Here is a 23,229-nt window from a genome sequence, read left to right as displayed (position 1 = left end):
TATTATGATTGATTATGATGAATGATTATTAAATCAGATTATGCTCTGTAGTGATATCTGGTGTTGGAAAAAAAAGAATGATTCAAATAATTTTTTTTTTAAATTGCTAAATATTAATTTTCGTGTGTAGCAATTTTAAGTATTGAACGTTTTATTACTATATTATTACACTGGGTGGGAAAATTATTATGATTGATTATGATGAATGATTATTAAGTCAGATTATGCTCTGTAGTGATATCTGGTGTTGGAAAAAAAAGAATGATTAAAATGATTTCAAATATTTTGCTAAATATTAATTTTCATGTGAAACACATTGGGATAGTGTTAGAAACACCAGCGTCAAGGTCAGGGATCCGGGTTAGAAACTCTGTTGCTGCATAGATGCAACAAAAACAAAAGTTGATTCCTAAACTCCAAATAGTTTACCAACCAAATTTGTGACTCAACTCTGCAGAGTCTAACATTCTGTAAATTTAAAAATAGTATTGCTGGAAAAAGGCTTCTGAGAATGGGAATGTGGTTTGAGGTGACAATTTCTTTTTATGATGCCCTCAAAACTGGGCACTGGTCATCTTCGTTAAAATGTGAGCTCACAACAAACCGTCAGAGGTAAGGAAAGTCTTTTGTCTTCACGTATGATGTAATTGTGCAAACGGTGTTGCCGCCAGTGTTACGTTACACCTCTTCCCCCACAAAGACTGTGATCATCTCATGAGTAAATCAATGATAAATCGATCGGCTCGGAAAGTCTTCCAGGAAACGCGGCGTCATCCTACGCTCGGACCAAGTCAGCAATGGATGACTCGGTTGCACAAAATCAGACAAGATAATTATTTCTGCATCATCCGCTCTCAGGCTGCATCCAGCATATTACACCGTGTCAATAAAAACTACAAAGCGGGACTTAAATATGCAAAAATATAAAAAGAGGTCAGCAAATGGGTTGGATGAAATATTAAGCAAGAGGATCTTTAGAGGAAGAAAATATGATTTAAAAATTCTGAAAATTCACCAAAATTCAGCTGGGATGGATTCTAGCTTAAGCACATGACCTCTGACCTTAGTGGGTTGATCACACAATAAAGGTCTAAAGACGTTATTGTGTGCTCAAAGTGAAAGTCAACATGAATTCAGCCGTTTTTATCCATTTCAGAGGGCGGCCATTTTGCCACTTGCTGTCCACTGAAAATGACATCACAGATTCTCAGGTAACGAGCAATCATCTCTCAGCCTGAAAACCATGACCAGACTCGGAAAACACGATTTGAATCAGACTTCAGTGTTTAGACCAGCGAAGACACACACAACATATTGTTTAAAAAAAAATGGTGGGCGGGCTTGACTTCCCCTTTAAGCAAATTCAACATTAACCCGAAAAATAATACCGAAGGCCTGCAATGATCTGCATTATGTAATATGACGGCGAGTGTGATATTCTCCCGATTGTGCACTGTAAATGTCACATGAATGAGAGAGTGTGTGTGTGTGTGCTTTGTCCCCGTCCACACCCGGTGGCCCCTCGGTGGCCCCTCGGTGGCCCCTCGGTGGCCCCTCGTGTTAATGAGTCCACCGAAGCGCTCAAACACGCAGCCGAGACCGAGACACTTATTTGTAGACCTCGGCAAAGCACATGTGCTTGGCTATAAATAAGTACAACCCTAAACCATGCTGCCCCTGCAAACGCGCGCACACACACCATTTTTGCTGGGACTTTCATTTCCATTCATGCAGCCAACATGATGAGTTTGTGGAGGTTTTTAATTCGGTCTTTGTACCTCGGCTGAGCTCTTCATCCCAAAGACTTTACTGGATGTTTAATTCATATATTGTTCACGGATGGTTAACAAGTCTACTCAGTGAGACAATATCACTCAAGCACCTCGCTAAGGTCGTCCTCCTTCTGTGGCAACGGCGTGTTGACTAAAATGGCAGTTTTGGCCACATCTGGGGGGGCAAGTGCACTAGCCTGCTACTAGGACTAAACTCACAAGTGGTTGTAATATTTTGGTGAAGTTATTCTATTCCATGAGAGTGTCAAACTTTTTCCCACTACAGTATGATGCAGCACTGCAAACTACAATGAAAATTTAGTGCTAATTAATATTTCACCATATGGAAATTACTTTTGCTACTGTTGTCAAATGCGCTACATAAGTCAAGTTGTGTTGTATTGTGTCGTTAAAACTCAGTGGCGGGCCGTGCATTTCACGCCTGGGCCTTCAGTGAAGTCCTCCCTCGCCCGACTTGAATAAATCCCCCTCATTTGTGACACCACGGCTGGACAAATAATATACAGAAAGACACTCACACACTACTGAGTGAGTGTTGGGCGACGTAGCTTCTCTTGAAAGGTCCGTCTTGAAAATGGCCTCTGCAAGTGTATCTGCAATTAAATCCGCACTTTTGCCTCCTTTGGTCATTGTGGTTTAAAAAAGCAAGAATATATTTTTGATTTGCGAACGGTCGCCAGTTACGACTTTCGCGTAGCGTGAGTATCCAATCACAAAACGTGTTCATCGCTTTCAGCGTAAGGCCAGCGAGAAGGCTCACTGTCACCAACTTGCGATCTTATTGGCTATCGCAATTTGGAAAAGCCCCCTCTAGACACAGAACAGACGCCCGCATGATTGTATCGGAAGGCCTCGGACGACTCGTGCATGTTACTGGTATCGTGAAATCTGCCTGGCAACGCGAGCTAGCTGAATTCTGATTGGATAAAAACTCTCACCGAAAAATACAACACGAGGATATAATATGACATCAATGAGAATAATGCGATTATTTTTTTTCTTGATTATGTTAGGCCAGCAGAGAAGGCCTCGAAGGCCCACCACAATTCAAACAGGACTGCATGTTTGATTTGATATCAATTGTATTTTCTAATAGATCTTATGAAATTTGTGCAAGCGTACCTAATGAAAAATCTACCCCAATGATCATCACAGATAAAAGTTGTTTTCCTCCGATTGTCAAGCACAGAAGATGCGGTCAACGAGGAGACACCTTTTGGCATCTCGTCACATCACGCCGCCTAAAATAACTTCCTTGTGGAGCAAAAGTCAAAAAGTCCTTGCAATCAAAATTCAGCCCACATAATCCTCTCAAACAAAGCACAGAGGTGACATTTAAACAGGAGGCTACAAAGTGCAAAGTCCGCCAAGCTCGTCACCAATGACAAAGATTCGCTTAACGTTCCTGCTCAACTGCTCTCAACTCACATTTCTTGCGACACAACGCACACCTTCGCTTCGTTTTGATCGCAAAAGTGTGCACTTTAATACTCAGCAGCAGCACTTATTTTTTTTAAATGGAGCCAACATCTCACACTAAATTATGATGGGCGAAAGTCTTGAAGCACGCACATATTCTTCTCATCACATATTTAGGAGAAAGAAATTAAGATTAACAAATGCTAAATATAACACCGTCCTCCCAACGAAGATGCGTCAACGCTAAACGTCTTCCTCCTTGCATCAATTTAAGAGGCATGTTGTCATCTTGACATCCTTCTGAGCGGTAAACAAACGAGAGGATGCATTTTTGTCATTCTTACAAAGTGACAATACCAGTCGGCAAGGCAGCGTGACACTTGAGCGGCTGAAAAATATTGCAGGTACGACCACCTTTTTTTTTTGCTTTTTTTTTTCAAACTAGCTGGGTGGCAACGGAAGTGCTGGCAGAAAATGCTCCATCATGGCTTCTTAATTATTTAATGTTTCACCCCCCCTAACAAGAACACAACAATTCTCGCCCCCACCCCCACTCTCCGCCCCAACTATAAATAATAACATTTTCATACGCCAGAGAGTTAATACTCGCTGCACACAATGTGCAAGGAGAGCGCCACTGCCAACTACTGGAGTGGAGGTGCAATTACACTTCCTAGTAGTAAGGCGGAAAAAAAAGCATGCACATTCTTTGCCTAAAGGCATCTGAACAATAGTTTTGACGAACAGAATAACAATAAAAAAACAAGAATAATAATGCATCAGTTTGAAATCTTCACAGTCATTGCTACCAAATCTATTTCCTGTTGCCGTCCCAAAATAAATAACAAGCATGTGCACTCCGCAGAGAAGGGCCGGCCGAGCTCGCCGGAGCGGAAGGCTGCCTTGGGTGCAGCTCGTGAGTCAGACTTGGAATCGATGATGTCATGTGAGAGAAGTTGAACAGTGCGGCGGAAGAGATTCCGGTCGCGCTGCTCTCATCCTCGTCACCATGACAGCGTATAAATACAACACAAGCATGACGCCACTGCTGCTAAAAAAAAATCAATACTAAAGATATTTAGCATCCGTAACAATACTACAAAGCATACATTTAAAGATTAATGATGTTGGAAAAAACAAATTAAAATGTTCCTTCCTCGGAGAAGCAATTTCTATTTTGAGCACCTGGCTCGTATGAATCACACAGTCCATTTGAAGTAAAGCTAATTGATATTTATAAAGTGTACGGGATGCCAGCACTGAAGTGTACCTGCGATGGCAATGTGGAAGAGTCGAATAACAACCGTAGAACGAGCAATGGATGCATGAGTCATTTTTGGCTTCTATATCCGTCAATGGCAGTGAATGAGTCAATGTGGTCGATTTTTGCGGATTCGTTTATAATTTTTATTACTTGCTATGGGATTTGTTATTTTAACATTAAATAATAATAAATGTGATTGACATGCGGGCTAGGAAACATTTCATATGATGCTCAAGCTTTACAGCTCAGACATATTTAAGAGTGTGTAACCTTGGAAACTTCAATCAAATCAGGTGGTATGACGTAACATAGCAGCGTGCAGCCACAAACAATAAATTCTAATAAAATCAATTTTGGGGCAAACTGAAAAGCATGCTGTATTAAAAAAGTCACAAGTGCTGTTATACGGCAACAAGATGATTTAGAGGGTCCCTACTTCGTTTTTTTTAGCTTTTCCAGTGCTAGGATCTGTTGAGCGAGAGAGAAGACTTTCAAAGTGTGGCTCCCTGGTGCTTAAATGTCAACTGCTCAGTCAAAAGGAGTGTCAGCCACCACTTTCAAACTTTTAAACTGGACGCATGAGCAACTTGTATGCTGCTCCCATGAAAACAAAAGTGTCTTTTGTGCGATAACAGTCAGTCGGTCTCCATGGCGAGAGGATGACGTGTGGGTGGGTCACACGGCCAATCGTTTTGAATGTGATGAGTGGGGAAGTCGACATGGGACGACCGGGCAGACAAAAGAAGTGACAGGAGCAAATAAATAAATAAATAAATAAATAAATAAAAACACATAAATCACATACGGCCAATTGAATGCAGATTTAAGTCATGATACATTTTTGACACTTTTTTTTTTTTCGAAAACGGACCAGCCTCAGAGAACGCTTGGAAATCGCCTTACGTCCACAGCTGGCCCCCTAAGTTGATCATTTTTATAATTCACTCAATGAACTGATTGCTCCAACGATTCTGAGGGCTTGTCTGACGCTGTTGTCATATTTATGAATGAAATACAAAAACATCCACCACAAACATCAACTGAGCTCCGAAACTGTCTGCCTTGCACCTCGATCAAATCCACCAAAATGGCATCATATCACCTGCGCCAAAACTTAGACCTGCTTGTGGGTAGTCTCAAATCTAGCCTGCTTTTGCTCACAAAATCACCATAAGTACTCAGAGTGTACACAAAAATACGCTGATATGCCCATCGAGTTGCAGGGTGGTTGCGATAACCTTAGCATATGTCGCATATGATCGTACAATTCATAAATTGCTAATGATGGCAACAGTTGGATTGAACTAAAGGCTCAAACTTTCCACCCTTATAGTGCATATAAATATGTTGTGTAGTCGTAGTATCAAGGTGAAAACACATCTTCTACGTTCGACTGCACCGCCAAACGTTTATTCCATTGAAGCTTTGTCAATTTCAAGACAAGTCGACTGTTTGAGAGCTGGAGTGGCCGACCAAACAGGCTTTGCTAGAACACTGCGATCCAACGCAGCCCAGCACTCGACGCACGAAGAAATGCTGCCTTCCTTTATCTCATTGCACCGGTGTGCAGCCTATTGTGAAGCCACCACGGAATTGCAGTGTGACCCATTGTAGTTAAGTGTGTTATTACCTCCGATACCTAATTAGTGAGGCATTCTTGCAAGCGAGTGCTAACAAATACGTGCCAAGACCCAATCGAGATCTGCGTTGCTAAATCACGTCATAGTTTAACCGGGGCCTCTCATTTCTTTCACAGTTCCAAATTTGGGAGGTCATAAAAAAAAAAATGCAAAGATTTTTCACTGTTTTTATAATTCTGAGTTTCCCCAAAGTGACAGTACCCACTTCTGTATTTGATGAGGTCATTCAAAATGAGCAAGTGAAGTCAATGTCTATAAATTTGCAACTTCTGCCGTCTTTGTAACTAGATACGGAGGTACAAAGAAATTAAGTGTAGTTTATAGTTTACCCCGCTGGCTGTTGGCTTGTGTTGTGATTTTGCTATGGAAATGTGTTCTTTTTCTAGCCTTCGAAATCACATGGGGAGACGCTCGAAGCTTGAGTTCATCACAACAACCACCGACACGACCAAAAACTCTTCTCAGACAATAAACCAGCCTGACTACGTTTTGATTGACACGATCAGTGTAATTATATGTTTATTATGACACTTGTTTTTAGATCATCTGCAGTACAATTTGGACACTAGCCCTGTGATGTTTCTAAGATTTTATTTGCATCAAGCTCATCATTCTGTGCAGGTCAAAATATATAAATATCCTGGATACATAGCAGATTAAGTACCAAGCACATAATAGCCCAAACAGCCATCTCCACGTCCATTTTCTGACTTTGGGAGAGAGCTGGTGGCCAGCCAATCGCAAGGGCACATATTCAGCCGACAAAAAAAAAAAAAAAAAAAAATCACACTCACAATCTAGAGTCCTCGATTAATCGAAGAAACATGTTTTTGAAATGTAGGAGGAAGCTGCAGTGCCTGAAGAAAACCCACCCAAGCACATGGCGAACAAGCAAATGCCACATAAAAAAAAGCTTGGCTTCAAATGCCGAACCTTACGACTCCAAATGGCAATAACTTCTTGTAAAAAATCATGAATTTTGCAACAATTAATAAGATGTTAACCAGCTGAAAGCCTACCAAGGACAAAAATCTAAATCGCCCATTCAACACCAAGAGAAAAAAAAATGAAAGATGGAACAAGCTGAAATAAATTTCAATAAAAATATGCTGGAAAAAAATATGAATGATCCGCAAAAGCAGGTCTTACCCTTCTTGATAAAGTTCATCTTGAACACAAAAATCTGCGGGGCGTCGACTGTATCCTACCGCTCAAATCTTGAGAGTTCCTTTGAGTGATCGTTACGAGCCGAAGAAGTCAACTCATTGTCGGTCCCAGTTCTTCTCGCTAATTATGTTATATCATATGATCTCAACAGTCTAACCGGCGTGTTTATGCCACGACGGACAGACTCTGGTGGCTTGTGCTTAAAAAAGATGAAGGAATTAACTCCTATAAGTGCATCTTTTTCATTTGATGCTTCGCTTTACTGGCATGCGAGACGCAAGAGTTAAAAGCCTGGCTGTCAGGTTGAGTTTAGCTCCACAGGATCTCCACCCGTTGGCCTGGCCTGACAACTCATGTGCATGATTTTGTCTCCGTAATATAGTCTGCTCACGTGCGCCACATCCACTTGAGTGTATCTCGAAGGAGGAAACGCCTTATCGTGCTCGGTCATTGTCTCACTATAAGATCATCTCATCGGTGGACCACCCTGAAAGGAAGCGCCACGAAAGCACACGTACAAAATGTTCAACGTGGGCCTCTTTTTTTTTTTTTATGTACTGTACGTATGAAGGTTTTTGTTTAGCACCGTTTTACCGGATAACAAGCATGTTTCAGAACCGGTAAACCTCTCCCAAGACCCTTAAATAGCCACATTGAAACCACCTATTCTAACATGTCTAGACCAAAACTTCCCAAACCAATTCAGCTAAAGACATCAAGTGTAGAGACCAAAAATTACAAAATACATATGGTGATGTATACATAACTAATTCCCTAGCATTAATTCCTCAACATTGGAACACATTAGAAATTAAGGGTGACAATGCAAAATAACTGGATAGAATATCACAACATTTTGAAATTGATCGTAAAATTTTACAGCAATTCTGTGATAACCTCGAATCAATAAATCTCTCTCCTCTTGTTGGGCACCAACCAGAAGCATCTTTTTCAGTATAATTTTGCTAGATTTAAAAATACAATGACGATAAAGGCATTCAATTCTATTCTTTCTGCAAGAAATTATTTTTATTTTTTTATTTTTTTGACAGACACAACTTCACCAACATTTATGTGACCCCTGTACATCATCAGACAAATCATTTAGTACAGAAAAAAAAACTAAAAACAGAGGTGCTCAAGTCCAGACCTCGAGAGGCCTCTATCCAGTCTTTTTTTTTTTTTTTTTTTTTAAAGTGTACCCGTATTCCAACACACCTGATTCAAATGATCAGCTCATTAACTAAAACAATCTGGATGGGAGCTCTCGAGGGTCGGGTTGGGCCACGCCTGCTTTAAAATCTTTATTCCAGTACGAATGCATGTACGCCTTCTGATTCCACATTGATTCCTCCCAAAACTATCTCAACAAAACTCATAACATGACCAGATTGCCTCATCATATAACTCAGCCAATGATGTCACACGTGAAATATTTCCACCTTTCCACAGCGCGAATAATGACAATGTCAGACTCGGAGCAGAGGCAGACAGCGAAAAGGGGGAGACAGGAGGGGGGGGGGGCTGCTTGGGTGGGTGGGTCATGCTGGCATTTATTGCGCTGTCAAAACGCAATCGGATATTTTAATCCTTCACCATAACCAGTCAACACTTAAGCCACCTTACCTTTGTATTTTTCCAAAACGTCCTCATACGCCTGGAGGTATTCCTTTTCGTCCGATAGAACATAACCCTGCGCGGCGTGCTGAGCCATAACACGGCCTCCACACACTGGACGCTCAGCAGCGGCGGACAGGGACACAGCACGCGTGTGTGTGCGCGTGTGTGTGCGCGTGTAATTTCTCTACGTGTGTCTATGCCTGTGTGTATGCAGTAGCTCCTCAAGAGTGATCAGCACTGTTGTTGCACGAAAGGAAACGCCCTACATCCCTCCCTTGCCTGCAGAGCGTCCAATAAGACGAACTTCCTGTCCGGACTTGACTGGATTGATCGGAAACGGGCGGGCGGACCTGCACGCGCTGTAAAAAGTGTCGCTCCTCGCATGTCAAATTGCCCAATTTGGAATCTGGTTTTATGATTACAACCTGATGCAAACGCTGAATTTGGAGGCGGGGAGACGAGGAGAAACCGGAGTACAGCAGACACGTGGCATCGGGAATCCGTCCGTCCGAAAATGAAGATTACAACATATGGACAGGGATGACTCATTCATTTTTTGCAGCGTCCATTTGAGGGGCTCTGTCGCTCAGCTGGTACGAAACCTATCAAATCTACAGGATTTATTTCTCAGAGATTTCGGGAGTGTTTCTGCTAGTTTTGTCAATGAACCAACACAAATGATGAATTGATAGCCATCTAGATAGATAAATGCAAGGGTATATATCCGAATATGCCATGGGATATGCAGCCATGGGATACACCCTCCACCCTTAAAGCAAAATCTGGAGGTGAAAAACAAAGTGAGAGCCGTCTTTGTTGCTTTGTTTTTATGGCTCTTACAAGTGTGACTCGGTTTAACATCTGTATTTTCTTTTCCCAAGAAGATAGGGGACAGTGTCTTGTTAATTTACACAATAATCGGGATTTCATTGATTTTTGATCGTATGGGTAGAACTACTCAAATTCATCCAGATTGGCGGATTGTGTACCGATTGCAAACAAGCTTCATGCGATCTCAAATTTCTATCCACTCGTCCATCATCGAGCCATCAATCCATCAGTCTAATTTCTGTATTTCTCACATTTCTATCCGCTCATCCATCATCGAGCAATCAATCCATCTTCTGTATTGATCCATCAAAGTGCACAATTGACCCCCCCCCCCCCCAATCCAAAATACCATCACACATGCCAGAGCTCCTAGCAGAGAGACCAGGGTGTGTCAAGCAATAAAAAGGCTGATCAAGATGTCACAATAAAGCCATTTGTGGGTCTGCTCTACTCCCACCCTCCCCCCTCAGTCACACGGCAAACAACCCAAGTGGCTCTCACCTGCGATTCTGAGCACCGCTCTCTCAGCCGGATCCAGCACCGAGCCTCCCTGGATCTTCCTCTTGGACCTCTCATGTTTGGGCAGGTTCCATGGCAGAGTGTCGCCAGGTGCCGGCGATGCCGACCCAGATTTGACGCTGTAATCTTCCTCCTCGGACAAATCCGCAGATGAAGACATGGAGCAGTGCAGGGAAGGGTTCCCCGAGCAGGAGCTCTGAGACAAAAGGAGATAATAATGAAACAAGCCTTTGAATCATAGTCACGGTGAAATAAAATAGCAAATATGTGTGTGTGGGGGTGTAGATGTGTCTAACTCGTCTCGCGATTGGGTCAAAGTGCGTAAAGTAAAACCATTTTCACAACAAAAGATGAAGCTAATTAACAGTAACATGCAGTCTATAGTGTAGAGCTCCCCCGCCAGGTCAACATCAAGACTTACCACGCTATACATCATAAGAAGCAACCCCCGAAAAACGATCCTATTTGCGCGTTATGGGCTTCCTTGCACCATTCAATACCACATTGCGCGCGTCCTCGCGGTGCCACGCCCTTGTGGAGATGCTCCGGGCGGGTCACGATTCGAGCTCCATTTAGCGGAGGATGCGAGGTGGTGGAAACGAGGAGATGGGAGTGATGGCGAGTCGTGTGCTATGGAGGCAGGCAGACAGGCTGAGCTGTGATGGGAGGGCCGGCGGTGCGTGTGTTCCCCAGCGTCATGCGCGCCAGCCAGCCAGAGAAGGAGGCTGAAAGCCAACAGCGACCCACAAAGGTGCTGGCAGGATAAAAAGGCATTTCAAGCTGGGAGGACAAGAGCACTAAGGGGGGGGGGGGGGGCTCCCGCTGACTGGCAATATTGTATACACAACATAAGGTGAGGGGGATTTGGACGCAGTTAGAAAGGTTTGACATATATATATATATATATATATATGTATATATATATATATATATAGTTTGTCAAGCAATTACATTTTAAACTAATCGCAAAAAATCTGGAATTAATTACTATTAATCACATTTTTCAATTGCTATTTTTTGTGAAGCTTGTTTGTGTATCTTGTAATTAATGTAAAATCATCAAAGGTTAAGTGTATTTTAAAACTTTTAGAACTTGAACAGGGTGTTTTGTTCTGAGACGATGTGTAAAAGATGTACACCTAATATGGTACAGTATTTCAATTTGGCTTTGCCAGAAATGCAAATTATTTTTGAAGTAAATAATAAATAAATTTAATACACAGATACCATTGACGATTTATTCCTTTCTCATATCTTCCGCTATCATGAGAAAAGGAATTGTTAATCATGCTTCACCGGGACACACCCGATATTCAGTAACGGAGCAAATGCATGTTACAAATGTGCTGGCATATACCTTGAAGTCGCTTTGATTTATGGGAACACAGAAAATACAAAGTACAGAAATGAGATTGTAATGTTTAAAGCAAAGCAAAACAAATAACACTGGCTGGGTCGTTTTTGAATGTGGAGAGAGAGAAAAAAATGCAAATTTACTGGGATACAAGAAAAAAAATCTAATTTAAGAAATCAACTTCAAGAAACTATTTTGAGCTCAGTCGAACTGTTAATAATAGAAACCACTTTTCATCATGATAACATTTTGCACTTTTAGCATCTTTTTGTGTGTGCTCATAATTCCTCTCAGAAAAAGATAAGCTTATGGAAAAAATAAATAAAAAAGCCCCATGGGGAAAAGTGTGTATCCTGAGTCAGCCTTAATGATTCTGTTTTATGTAAGAAGCAATCAGGACAGGGATAAGAATAGCTGACAGATTAGAGCCCATCCCATGTTTTTTAATTCAAGGCTTACTCCTCGTCTTACAAGAGGTACTCCATTCTTAGCTCCATAATAATACGCCAAACTCTCTAAAAAGATGCTGCGTCTGTCAACACAACTGTCTTCTGTATGACATTTTAGAATCTAAAACATGCCAAGGAAGGTCGGAAACATTTGCATTTATAAAAATTGGTGCATTCATAGATGTGTGAGCATGTGGTGACAGCACTTTTTGGAAGTATCCACGTGTGTTGAGTGCAGACAAAAATTGATCACCTATAAATAGAACCTTTGAAGTTGTGAGCACCTCAAGAATGTCTTCAGCGCTCCTCCACTACAATTTAACGCTACACACTGAAAAACAGTCTGCCAATAACGATTGCATCTTTTTTTTTTTTTGTTAAATGCACCAGTAAAAACTTGCTTACTTACCTGTACAACAAACAAAAAATAAATAATAAATTAAATATAATGAATTATAAACTGAAGGTGAGGAACCCATCGGTCAAATTGAGACGTGACCCTGGCCTCGCAATTTTTCTTCTGGAAATGCCAAATGAGGAACACAACTCGCTAACTGATTTATTTTATTTCGATTTAGCATTTAATAAACGCAGGGGCAGGTGTCCCAATACTTTTGGCCTTTTTGATTTGACTGTAATAGAAAACAAATGTCTCGGGTCATCTTAATAGCTTTCATACGCTTATCCGCATTATTGCAGCGCGACTAACGGAGGCAGGAAGTTGCTGCACAGCCGTGGAGATCGATGAGATCATTTCTCACATCCCTCTGGGTCGAAACATCTGAGCCACGTAATTTCTATCACGCAAGCTGGAGACGTTACTTGTAAAAAGATAATGCCTGCACGTGATACTTTCTATCCCGTGTACATTTGGAGATCAATGAGGAAAGATTTTTACTTTGAAGTTTTTATATGTTGGATAACATATTCTTATGAGGGGGGGGGGGGGGGAAATGAGACCAAGACCAATCATTTCAAAACATTTTCATCAGTTCACCAATAAAGTGTACAACTCAATTGGAAGCAAAAACGTATTTTCTGACACCTTTTAGAGAGAGTAAGTAAACGACTGTGATCATGTGCTCAAAAAAGCGTGCGCATCCTGACACTTTTGGAATCATAGTCGTTAATAAACCATCAAACAAAGTAAAGTCAGACATCATCCAGTGGACGAAATATGGAGGCTGCCAAGACAGAAGAATTAAAGGAGCTGCAGGAATTTCTGGCAAGAACAGGCTGTTTAGTACCCCCACCAACAATCTACCATCTCCTTCTATGTCTGAAATGTGGTGGAAGGCTTTTTTGGACGTTGAAAAGTGTGTTTACGGTCCTATGAAAAAAAAGGTTGAACGTTTTGGTCATCATTTCAAAAGTTATATAAGGCTGCTTAAATCCTTAAGAACATCATCATTTGTAATTACAGCGTAGCGTGGGTGAGGCAGCATCGTGAATTTTTTCTTTCAAAACGGAACTGGGGACTTATTCAAGGCAAGGTGGAAGGAACTTAGAAGAGTTCCAAATCACATTTCTGAACACAGGCACGTCTTCACTCATACAAATGTGTGCACACGTTGGCGACAACATTATCACATTTATTTTTACGTGCCCTCTTGAAAAGATTGAATTCATTTTTTTCTTTGAATTGAGTTGTACAGCGTCTAGATCACATTAACGTATAAACCACTTTCATTTTTTTTTACATTGGTCTCACTTTTTTATGTCACAGAAGCCTTTAAAAGGGATTTGGAGACTTTGGCCATTCAACCTCAAAAAGGTACCTACAGTTTTGCGTGTCGGGGTGACTTGCACGGACTGATAAAATTCCGGCAGGAGTCGCTTCTTCACTTTGCGTTTCCTGAGAATCAATGAGGAATCCGGCTCATTGGCCGGGACCTCCACCAGATTGGACTTTTCCTCTGTCACCCGAGCATGTGAGCTTCTTCTGGAGTGGCGTGGACTGTGTCTGAAGCCCTGGGAAGTAAGAGCGGCCAATTACAATCACACTTGGCAATGGTGACAAACTGAAGAGTTGAAGAAGTGAAAATCAACAAGACATGTTCAATTAGTGAACTCAGATATCTTACCTTTGCCTACTCCTATAAGCAGCTATATTTTCTTCAGAGTATAAAAAATAATAGACTAATTTGCTTGAAGGCTCAGTAGTATAGTTTTATTTTCAAGAATTATTCGGGATCAGGAATCCCGAAAATTTTCCTTTGATATTTTAAGTTTTGGTAATTCAAATCATAAAGCTAAAAGATGTGGAAAAACTACTACTACTACTACTACAAATGTTATAGATTTTCAGGTCATTATTCTATTACAAATTAAGAGTATATTTGACTTAGTACGTTTATTTTATTCACTGCCACAATATGCAAATTTCACAAAAATAATCCACAAACCACTATAAATATGGTATATGGACACTCAGTATTCAAGCACCCATTTTTTATTTCTAAATGTTTTTTTAAGTAACTTTGTGTATTTTGACAAATGTTTCATCCAGTTGGAGTTTCATGTTTTATTTTGAAAACACAGTCCATAACAGGAAGCAAGAATTCGAGCGCAAACTTGACTATAACGACAAAAACATTGCACAGTAATTTAAACAAATAATACGCTTATTATTTCTCACTTAGACCAAATGTAAAAAATTACTCATTGTGTTATTGCAAAAACACTTCTTGCGAATGTTAACCCTGTTTGAAATGAATCTACCAAATCACCTACATTATTGATGACACATGCGCACTGCGCACTTGGCGGTCCATAAATAGCAATGCGGTCTTTCATTGAAGTAAATTCAAATGTTTTAGGCATAACGGGTGCCATTTTTAAAGGAGTAATAATAATAATCATAGGGAAAAAAATAACAAGTCTGCCTTGAGTAACAATTTCTAAAAATATAACAACCGATGATGCCGTTGATGACTATGACGAGAATGACGTACCAAACTTATAATGACAAAAGTTCATCCTACCTCTGATCGAAAATGATGCGTTCGGAGGCCCACTACGGAAGAGATAAGACAAGTTAGCCTTGCATTCAATTCAAGATGTAGCGTACAAAGACAGATAAACATGTTTCATATGAAAGCACCTTCGCCGGCATGCAGCATCTTTGCGCACACAAACGCCTCAATGGATGCTCGGTACCTTCAAATAAATTCTTCTTGTTGTATTGCGCAGCCATGACAACATGAAACATGAGGACTCGATACAATGCTCCAACACTCACCTCGGCACTTGGAGCGTCCTGACAGCGCTGATTTGATGGGTTGCTTCCCGCGAGCGACGTTGCGTTGCCAGCTGCAAAAAAACAAGATCGTGGCAACGGTTCCGAGTAAAAGCAACAGCAACAGAAGCGCGCACTGAACACTGAGTGGCCTGAGGAGGACCAGAAACACGGCAGCGATCATCATCAAGCTGAGATGAGGCTGCCGAGAGCCGCTAGACTTACACCTCCTCTTCCTCCTCCTCCTCCGCCGCCTCCTTTACCTCCCCCAAACACAGAAGAGAGGAGACGCACAGGAAGTCGCCAATCATCGCACCGCTTACTGGGCCACTCGCGTGGAGCGAAAAAAAGAGATGCACAATCCAGGCTACCGTACCGTTACGTTGGGAGTGAGTCAGCAGCAAGTCTCACTTATTTATTTATTTCTGACAGGATGCAGGGAGAGAGTCAGCACATTCATCCAAGCCCTTGCAGTAATCTGCTGCAGAGTTGCCCAAAAAGGATCAAGCTCGAGGATCTCTTTATGGCATAACTCATTTACTGCCATCGACGGCTTAAACCGTCAAAGATCCGTTTTTAACTTGGCTGGTAGTGACATGTTTTCCACCAGGTCTCTTGCACATGAAAGTTCATCCTCCATGTTTTTAGAACCATGCAGGGTTTCGATCAGGATGGAGGTATTATAACACACATTTTAAGGATCAAGCAGACACTCGGATGCCAGGCTGATGCAACAAGGATTATATAATTTTGGAACTGGGGTGGGGAACACATGTTCCTTATCAGCCATTTTTCTTTTGTAAAACAGTTCCTCAGAACTAACATTTGTCTTTTGAATTGCATGCCACGACGATTAATGCTCATATACTGATTGAATGTAGCCCACAGGCTCAGTTGCCCACTCTTGCATGCGTTCTGCATCCGTCCATCCAATGCCGGACCAAGCCTTGCTGGGCTTTTACGAGAATATGACCGGGGGGGGGGGCTGCCAACGTGTTTGTAATGTGTTTTCAAAAAAAATACTCACACTTTACATGGTCAACCCAGGTCCACAGAAATTCTGCAACTTCTACAAAAATACTTATAAATTGTATGCACATGCATGAATGTCAATTTAAAGGTCAGAGGTATTTTTTTTATCACAAATGCTCAGTTCAACTGCACAGTCAAATGACATCCAATACTTGTGTTTTGTAGAGATTAAACATCTATAATGCATGTTGAATGGATTTGCTAGATCATATTTAAAAATAAAGTTCAAACCAGAGAAGTCTTCATGGGGCCCTAAGTAAGTTTAGATTTTGGGCTCCTCTATTTTTGTTCTTATCTTGGTGTCTTTTTTTCCCCCTCGCCCCAACCGCGTGTATACAAAACGCCGAGCAAAAATGCGCACACAGAAAGACACGCTCTCTCCACATGGATGCGCTCTGCGAGTGGCATAGCTACTGCAAAGTCCTCATGACATCCATCCGTCAATTCACAGGTCGCACATATTACACCCCCCCTCCCAAAAAATATAGATTTTCGAGTGAGATATGTCCATGACAAGTCTTACATTACCGCGAAAGATAAAGGAACTGCTTTGTTATTTGTGAGCCTCTCAACACAGAAACACCGCCCGCGCGGGACAAGCGGTGAAGAAGAAGGAGTGCTGCTCCTTAAAGTCACTATGACGTGTCTCGCGAGTTTGACATGTTTTGCGGCTTGCTAGCAAGACTCACTGGTAAGAGAGAAATAAGTCTTCAAGATCGGAGTAGAACCGAAAAGGTAACGCTGTAGTTTGTTTGTTTACGTCATACCCCGCAGAATCAAACATTGGCTTTACAATACTAAAAGTGACTTCCCAGCTCCACATTTCGATCGATTCCAACATTTTGCTTGCGTCAAATAAGCAAACAGTGTGAGTTGTAAAGCTTCACGATGGCGTCAAGAAAGCTAAGAAATGCGATTTGCGTCAACGCAGTGATTGCACGACATAAAAATCGGAAAATAACTTTGCACGTTCGAGCGCGTTTTTTTCTTCTTCTTCGGCTGTTTGCTAAGTAGTGTTAATTCGCATGTTAACTCAGTGCTGCCATTAGCGGACTTGAGTATTTCTGCAAAAACATAGGTCTCCGAAAATCAAAACTACCGGGGAGCAGGATTCATGAAGTCGCAGACAGTTAGCAAACGCCTTTTCGAGTGTTGTAATACAAGATGCATGCTCATATTTGTCCATTTTAGAAGCTCTTTCATCGTATCCTTACAATTGATCTGTACTTATCGGCTAAAACGACAAGCTGTAGGTAACGTATGATGTTGGCAAATCCTATGAAGCATTGTAACCAAACAGTAACGAATGCCTATTTTCAATCAACTTTGATGAATATGTATACGTAACATTAATGCTAATGCTCATTTAAGCTACGACTTTGTTATATTTGACGTCTTTGATTATCCTTGTGCTAGAACTGTTAATTCCTGGTTCCACTTATATCTGGTGTCGTTTTTTTCTCCAGATAGATGTCTTCTCCAAATAAAGAAGATGATGGATTGGAAGACGTGGAGTTTGTATCTGTAAGTGTCTAAAACCGTATCAAAGTTCAAAATATAATAAATGTTTTGCACATCTCATCATCTGTAAGGCTCACAAAATGGTGTGATTCAGACACAGATTGTTTTAAATGTTATGGCAGGATTGATATATATTTGCATTTGACGATCTGGTACTTTCCACAGGAAGGACAACTCAGGCCAGTGCTGGAGTGTGTTGATCTGCTGAGCGATAGTGACGAAGAAGGCTGTTCGTCCGCAGCAAGAATGGTGAGCGTCCAAATTAAATACTCATCACAATTAGGTGTTAAAGATGTCAAATTTAATTCCTTGCTGTGGCTTTTACGCTCCTCAAAGTTGGATGATAAAATCAACCGTCAAAAGGCACATGTTGCATCTACGCTGGATAGACTGGCACAGCAGGTGGCTCTGGAGAAGCGGGAACGAGCGGATAAATGTCGAGCATTCAAGGTAGGGGAAATATATTGAAGTAGACTTTTAATTTCCTTTATCCCGACAAAAACAATTATTTCAGTAAACTAAATGTGTTAACATTCTGCGATTCTACACAAATAACGTGCAGCTCATTTTATAGACTTTGGAAAACTCAAATCGTTGCTTCTCAAACTAATTGAAATTGTGTCGACGTTGGCCGTGCTGCTTGCATGTAACTTTGTATATGCTTGTGTAATATGTCACAATATTTAGTTTTTCCTCTTCCATTCAGGAGAAACAAATACAACAAAGAGTTCACGGGCAGCAGGAGCTTGCGATTAGTTCAACAAATGGAATAAATCTAGAGGCAAAGCACTGTGTGGAGATGTGGCTAAAAATGCCAGGTATGTTCTGCATCTGGGAAAAAAAAATAGTTGATTTGACCTGCTGATGAATTTTACCGAACCTGCCTCCTTTTTTTTTTTTTTCCCCATTTAGGTCTACGGCCTGGAGTGGTCAGTTCTGGTTCTAAAAGACGCCGCAAAGCTGTTTTCCCCATGAACACTTCAACTAAACACACATGTCCTGTAATTAACTGCTGTCGTGTTTATGATAACGTGTCTCTCCTTGAAGGACATTTGAAAAGGTCATTTTGATGCAGTTTTTTTTAGGGCGGGGGTGTCTACAGTAATAAATGTGGATAGTTTGGTATTTATTTATTTATTTTTGTAGGTTTGACCACTCCCCTTGTGATCCAACCATCAGTCTCAAGGGAACTTCCCCTCTGCTATTCGCCTGTGTGGCCTGTTGTCATCATTTTCGGACCAAAGAAGAGTGGCAGGCACATCTTCGATCGAAGGTTTCTCCACTGATAGTAACTCGTAACTCCTTCTTCTATATAGAAACTCCATTCATTAGTTTTCATTCCTTAGGTGTCCTCATCTCATCCTGAAGGTCACTGCATGTCTCAGCGCTACCAGTGTATCGTGTGCTTCGCCTGCCCTGCCTGCTACCTCCTCTTCAATCTGCGGGACGAATGTCTTCAGCATATGGCAGCAAAAAAACATTTCACTGAGTCCCTGAGGATGAGTGGTGAGACTACTTCATAAGTTTAGACGTGACCTCTGCACTAGTGATGGGTCAATGAAGCTTCAAATCTGCTTCATGAACCACTTGTAGTATTTTTGGACTCCTGTAGATGGCACTCTCTGTTCAATATTGGGCTGAAGGCACACTGCCTTGCCATTTTTTAAGCCCTTCATTTAAAGCAACAGTGCCATCTAGAGGACTCCAAAATACAACAACTGGATCATGAAGCAAATTTGAAGTTTCATTTTCCCATCACTACTCTGCACATATATAATCAAGCATCTTCTTCCTTGGAGTGGCTAAATTTCTAATTGCTGATGAGGTGTCTTTCCATTGAGAACTCCCCCCCCCCCAATTTCTGTTTGTTAAAGACACGGAAAGAGAAGTGGTGCCAGTTCCGGTTCCACAGCACGCTAAGAATCGCCTCATTGCCCTGTGCAGGGACACCCCATTCAAAGTCCGATGCTCTTTTTGTCACAAGGTGCTGACTTCGCATCAGGCAGCTCAAGCCCACTTTAAGTATGTTTCTTCTTTTTTTGTCAGACCCTTAAAATGCATCCGTTTCAAAAACAGTGGTTCCCAATAAACTGTCTGAAAGAAATTACAACTGTACTGTTCTTCCCCTAGTGTGAACTGCAGACATGGCAGTGCCGTGGCCAAGGCTGACGTGACCGTGGTGCAGGTCGTGAAACAACTCCAAGTGCGAGGCCAATGTCCTCGCTGCTGTTTAATCTTCTTGAGCCAAACGGAAGTGGAACGTCACAAAGAAGAAACCCAACACGAGGTCGCGATCAACAGGACCATGGAGCAAGCTCTTCTTCAGTACGGCCGGTTTAATGCAAAACAACGCAGGTCCCGGCCCAATCCTGAGGAGGGAAGTCCCAACGAGAATGAAATGATAGCCGCCAAACGAAAAAAACTAAACTGCACGACCGCGTGGTTCTGCGAGTGCGGCATGAGTTTCTCGGAGGAAACCTCGGCCAGTAATCACCTCTTAGCTGTGAACCAAATCTTTTACCAATGCGCTGTGTGCGGCAAACGCATGGGAGAATCTTCCATCACCCGCCTGCACATGAGCCGCTTTCACGGGGGCGCTCATCTCTCGAACTTCTTTTTCTACTGCCGCAAGTGCAATGTGGAAATGCCTCGTCTGGAAGACATCATGTCACACGTGTTGGACACACACGCCGGCCACACCTTCTTCACTGAACAGGATGTGCCCGAGGATGCCCAGCCGTCCACCAGCAGCAGCAAAATGGACCGGCGAGTCTCCTCCAAGTCCGTAATTCGTCTCATTGCGGAGGAGGCGGCGCCCTCTCCTAGCGCAGCGTCGACTTGGATGTGCCGAATGTGCGAGGACGTGTTCGACTCTGAGGCCGCCGTCCGCCAACACTGCGGCGACCTAAGCAGCCACAGTTTCCAGCGCTTCGTGTGCGGCCACTGTCCGCAGAAGTTCTTCAAGGAGTCCACCGTGCGGCGGCATTGCGCCAATGAGCACGACGGGCAGATGAAGAGCGCCTACTTCTGCGGCCTTTGCGACAGCATGCATTTTGAGTCGGAAGGAGAGTTCCTGCAGCACTACCAAAGCCTGCACAGTAATGACTACTATTGTCTAGACGACAACAAGGATCTTGTCCAGCCCGCTGCGACTACGACACCTGCGCAGTCATGTCCCTGCATGCACTCGGAGAAGAACCGAGATGAAATGAAAGCGGCCTACACGCGATGCATGAAGACACTGGCCTCTGAAGGCCTTTGTCAGTACGTGTGTGCGCCTTGTGCGCTTTGCGTGACCTCCTATGCTCAGATCAAGACTCACGTCCACACCACACACCCGGCATTGAACTTAGGCAAGACCTTTGAAGTCGAATGCCGAACTTGCAAGCAACGCTTCGGGGATGTTCCGAAGTTCCACAATCACCATCATTTCCAACACTGTGCGTTGGAGCCGTGCGTGAACTCCAGGACCTGCGGGAAAGACGTCACAAAACAACTCCAAACAATGAATGATGTTGAGGTCAAAGTACAGCTCAATGGTAGGTCACTTTTACGTCTTTGCTAAAGGAGAAATTAATCCCCAAATTTTCGGGGCGCAAATTTTTTTTTTCTTGCTGGGGGGTGGGGGGCGTAACAGGAAAGAATTGCGAAGCTGTGTTGTAGTTCAACTTTATACATTGTTGTTGTTTAGACGGTAAAGTAGTTGAGACTGACTCAACAGCACTTCTGCTGGTTGCAGGCGAGTAGTGCACGTCTATACTTCAAGACTGCACTAACCGTTTTACCTATCCCTTGAACATGGCTAATTGAATTAAAGTGAAATTAAAAAAAATTTTTTTTTTTTTTTTTTTGCAGACAAACAAAGTGTTGCATTTGAAATGGAGCAAAATACGGAAGATATGGAAGTCGATCAAAGTGTGCATCCAACCCAAGATGGCGCTGGCTCATCAGGTAATAAACTCGTCATGTCGCGTTCCCGAGAGTACAGCCGTCACCGTTTTTAACATCTTCATGACGTTTGAATTATGATGAAAATATTGTCAAATTCATTCTTATCAGGCGAAATCTGTGTTGACCGCACAGATATTGAAAAGGTTTAACATTTACAGTTGCTGTTTTCCGTGCTGGTCAGGGAGGTAAAATCACGAGTTCATTGATCAGGATAATCTTTTAAAAACTTTTTATCTCAAAGAAAGAAAATTGCGTCATTTTTTTCCTGATTGTCAAATTATACGTGTATCCCGCTTTAATCCGTCTTGTGTTTTCCACCAAAGGTGAATCTGATGAAAAGGTGAAAGATGCACTGGCTTTGAGCGAAGAAGACCAAGAGTCAGCAGGTACGTGATTGAAATCTGGGACAGGATCCACGCAGTCTGTCAGACACGTTTGCTGTTAACTAACTCATTCACTGCCATTGACGGCCTAAGACGTCAAATTTCCATTTTTCTTTTTTTTTTTAACTCGGCTGGTAGTGAATGAGTTCATACTAATTCTGCCTTCTTTTAAAATGTTTTACAGAGTTCGAAGAAGCTCTTCAAAGGAGCCTTTTGGATTTCTGAGGAGAGGCTTTTTGCACATTGTTCATGAAGAAGAGACTTTGACGCGTTCCCAAGTCGCCCTAGCAACAGTACAGTTCATCATAAGTCACTTCTGATTGGAAAATATGTGAACTTTTTTTTTTCTTTGTGCGTTTAGCGGCATTAACACACATTACTGTTTATGGCAGCAATGAATGACCACCCACGAGTACATACATTGCCACAGCCGTTTGTATTGCAGCACTCAAAAGCTAATGCATTTCAGGTACACGCCACAAAACCTGCAACTCTCATTCACCGGAGGCAGTAGTAAGAATGGAATTATTGTTTCCCTGTGAATGAAACTGCTAAACATTGAATGGAAATAAATGAAACTGAGAGCCATTGGATGTCTGCTGGTAGTTGCGTGTGGCACACTGTGTGAAACTGCCGTACTATTGCTGAAGCTTCAACAATTCCAGATGTTAGCGGGCTCTTTTGTGCCCATCCTCTTATTTGAATGTGTTAGACACTTCAGATCAAACAAATAAATTGTGATATCTATTTATTATAAAAAAGAACTGCGGGCCTCGCTAGGTGCGAGGTACCGCTAGTTCAGATTCAAACAATAAATTCAAGAAGCAGTCATCAAATAAGGGGCCTTGTGTTTTGGACTGAAATAGCATTTAGAATTTGCAACCAGAAAAAGTTTTGAAATCATTGCGGATAGTAATTTGCAACGGTGAATTTAAAGTTTTTATTTTGGGGAGTTTTGTTCTAAAAGATTATTCTCTGCAAGTTGCTAACGGAATTTTATGATGTGTGGTTTGCATTGACTGTTCTGAAATTCGGAGGAATATCATAA

The 23,229-nt window shown here is 42.0% G+C and overlaps 2 protein-coding genes across 22 annotated transcripts in view; one reads left to right on the top strand and one right to left on the bottom strand.

Annotated features, from left to right (window-relative positions):
* The window catches only part of dst (dystonin), a 94,059-nt gene extending 78,389 nt beyond the window's left edge, over positions 1–15,670 (bottom strand). For 15 of the 18 annotated variants that reach the window (XM_088305022.1, XM_088305026.1, XM_088305024.1 and 12 more), the window contains exons 1-4: positions 15,298–15,670; positions 15,041–15,072; positions 13,839–14,027; positions 10,236–10,449 (exon numbers count right to left, since the gene is read on the bottom strand). In XM_088305022.1, coding sequence (XP_088161148.1) covers positions 10,236–10,449; positions 13,839–14,027; positions 15,041–15,072; positions 15,298–15,481 — 619 coding nt within the window. In that variant the 5' untranslated portion in view covers positions 15,482–15,670. Of the gene's footprint in view, positions 1–8,909; positions 9,130–10,235; positions 10,450–10,674; positions 10,876–13,838; positions 14,028–15,040; positions 15,073–15,297 lie in introns of those variants that run through there. The other 3 variants (XM_088305023.1, XM_088305037.1, XM_088305038.1) reach the window with 3 other exon arrangements.
* Positions 15,671–16,907: 1,237 nt separating this feature from the next.
* znf451 (zinc finger protein 451) lies at positions 16,908–22,769 on the top strand. 4 transcript variants are annotated; one of them, XM_088305664.1, is made up of 13 exons: positions 16,908–17,017; positions 17,793–17,850; positions 18,013–18,096; positions 18,184–18,297; positions 18,554–18,665; positions 18,760–18,907; positions 18,994–19,120; positions 19,194–19,353; positions 19,722–19,869; positions 19,978–21,386; positions 21,703–21,798; positions 22,122–22,184; positions 22,366–22,769. In XM_088305664.1, exons 2-13 carry the CDS (start codon positions 17,797–17,799, stop codon positions 22,404–22,406), a joined length of 2,556 nt encoding a protein of 851 aa, XP_088161790.1. In that variant the 5' UTR covers positions 16,908–17,017; positions 17,793–17,796; the 3' UTR covers positions 22,407–22,769. The 4 variants fall into 4 exon arrangements, with proteins under 4 accessions (XP_088161790.1, XP_088161789.1, XP_088161792.1 ...); XM_088305663.1 differs by having other exon boundaries at positions 16,927–17,061; XM_088305666.1 differs by lacking the exon at positions 16,908–17,017 and adding an exon at positions 17,373–17,575.
* Positions 22,770–23,229: the final 460 nt, after the last annotated feature.

Source organism: Idiotropiscis lumnitzeri, chromosome 9 (genome assembly GCF_059441095.1).
Source record: "Idiotropiscis lumnitzeri isolate Australia: NSW breed Sydney's pygmy pipehorse chromosome 9, RoL_Ilum_1.0, whole genome shotgun sequence".
NCBI classification, from domain to species: domain Eukaryota; kingdom Metazoa; phylum Chordata; class Actinopteri; order Syngnathiformes; family Syngnathidae; genus Idiotropiscis; species Idiotropiscis lumnitzeri.
This window is presented reverse-complemented; position numbering and strand designations above follow the sequence as displayed.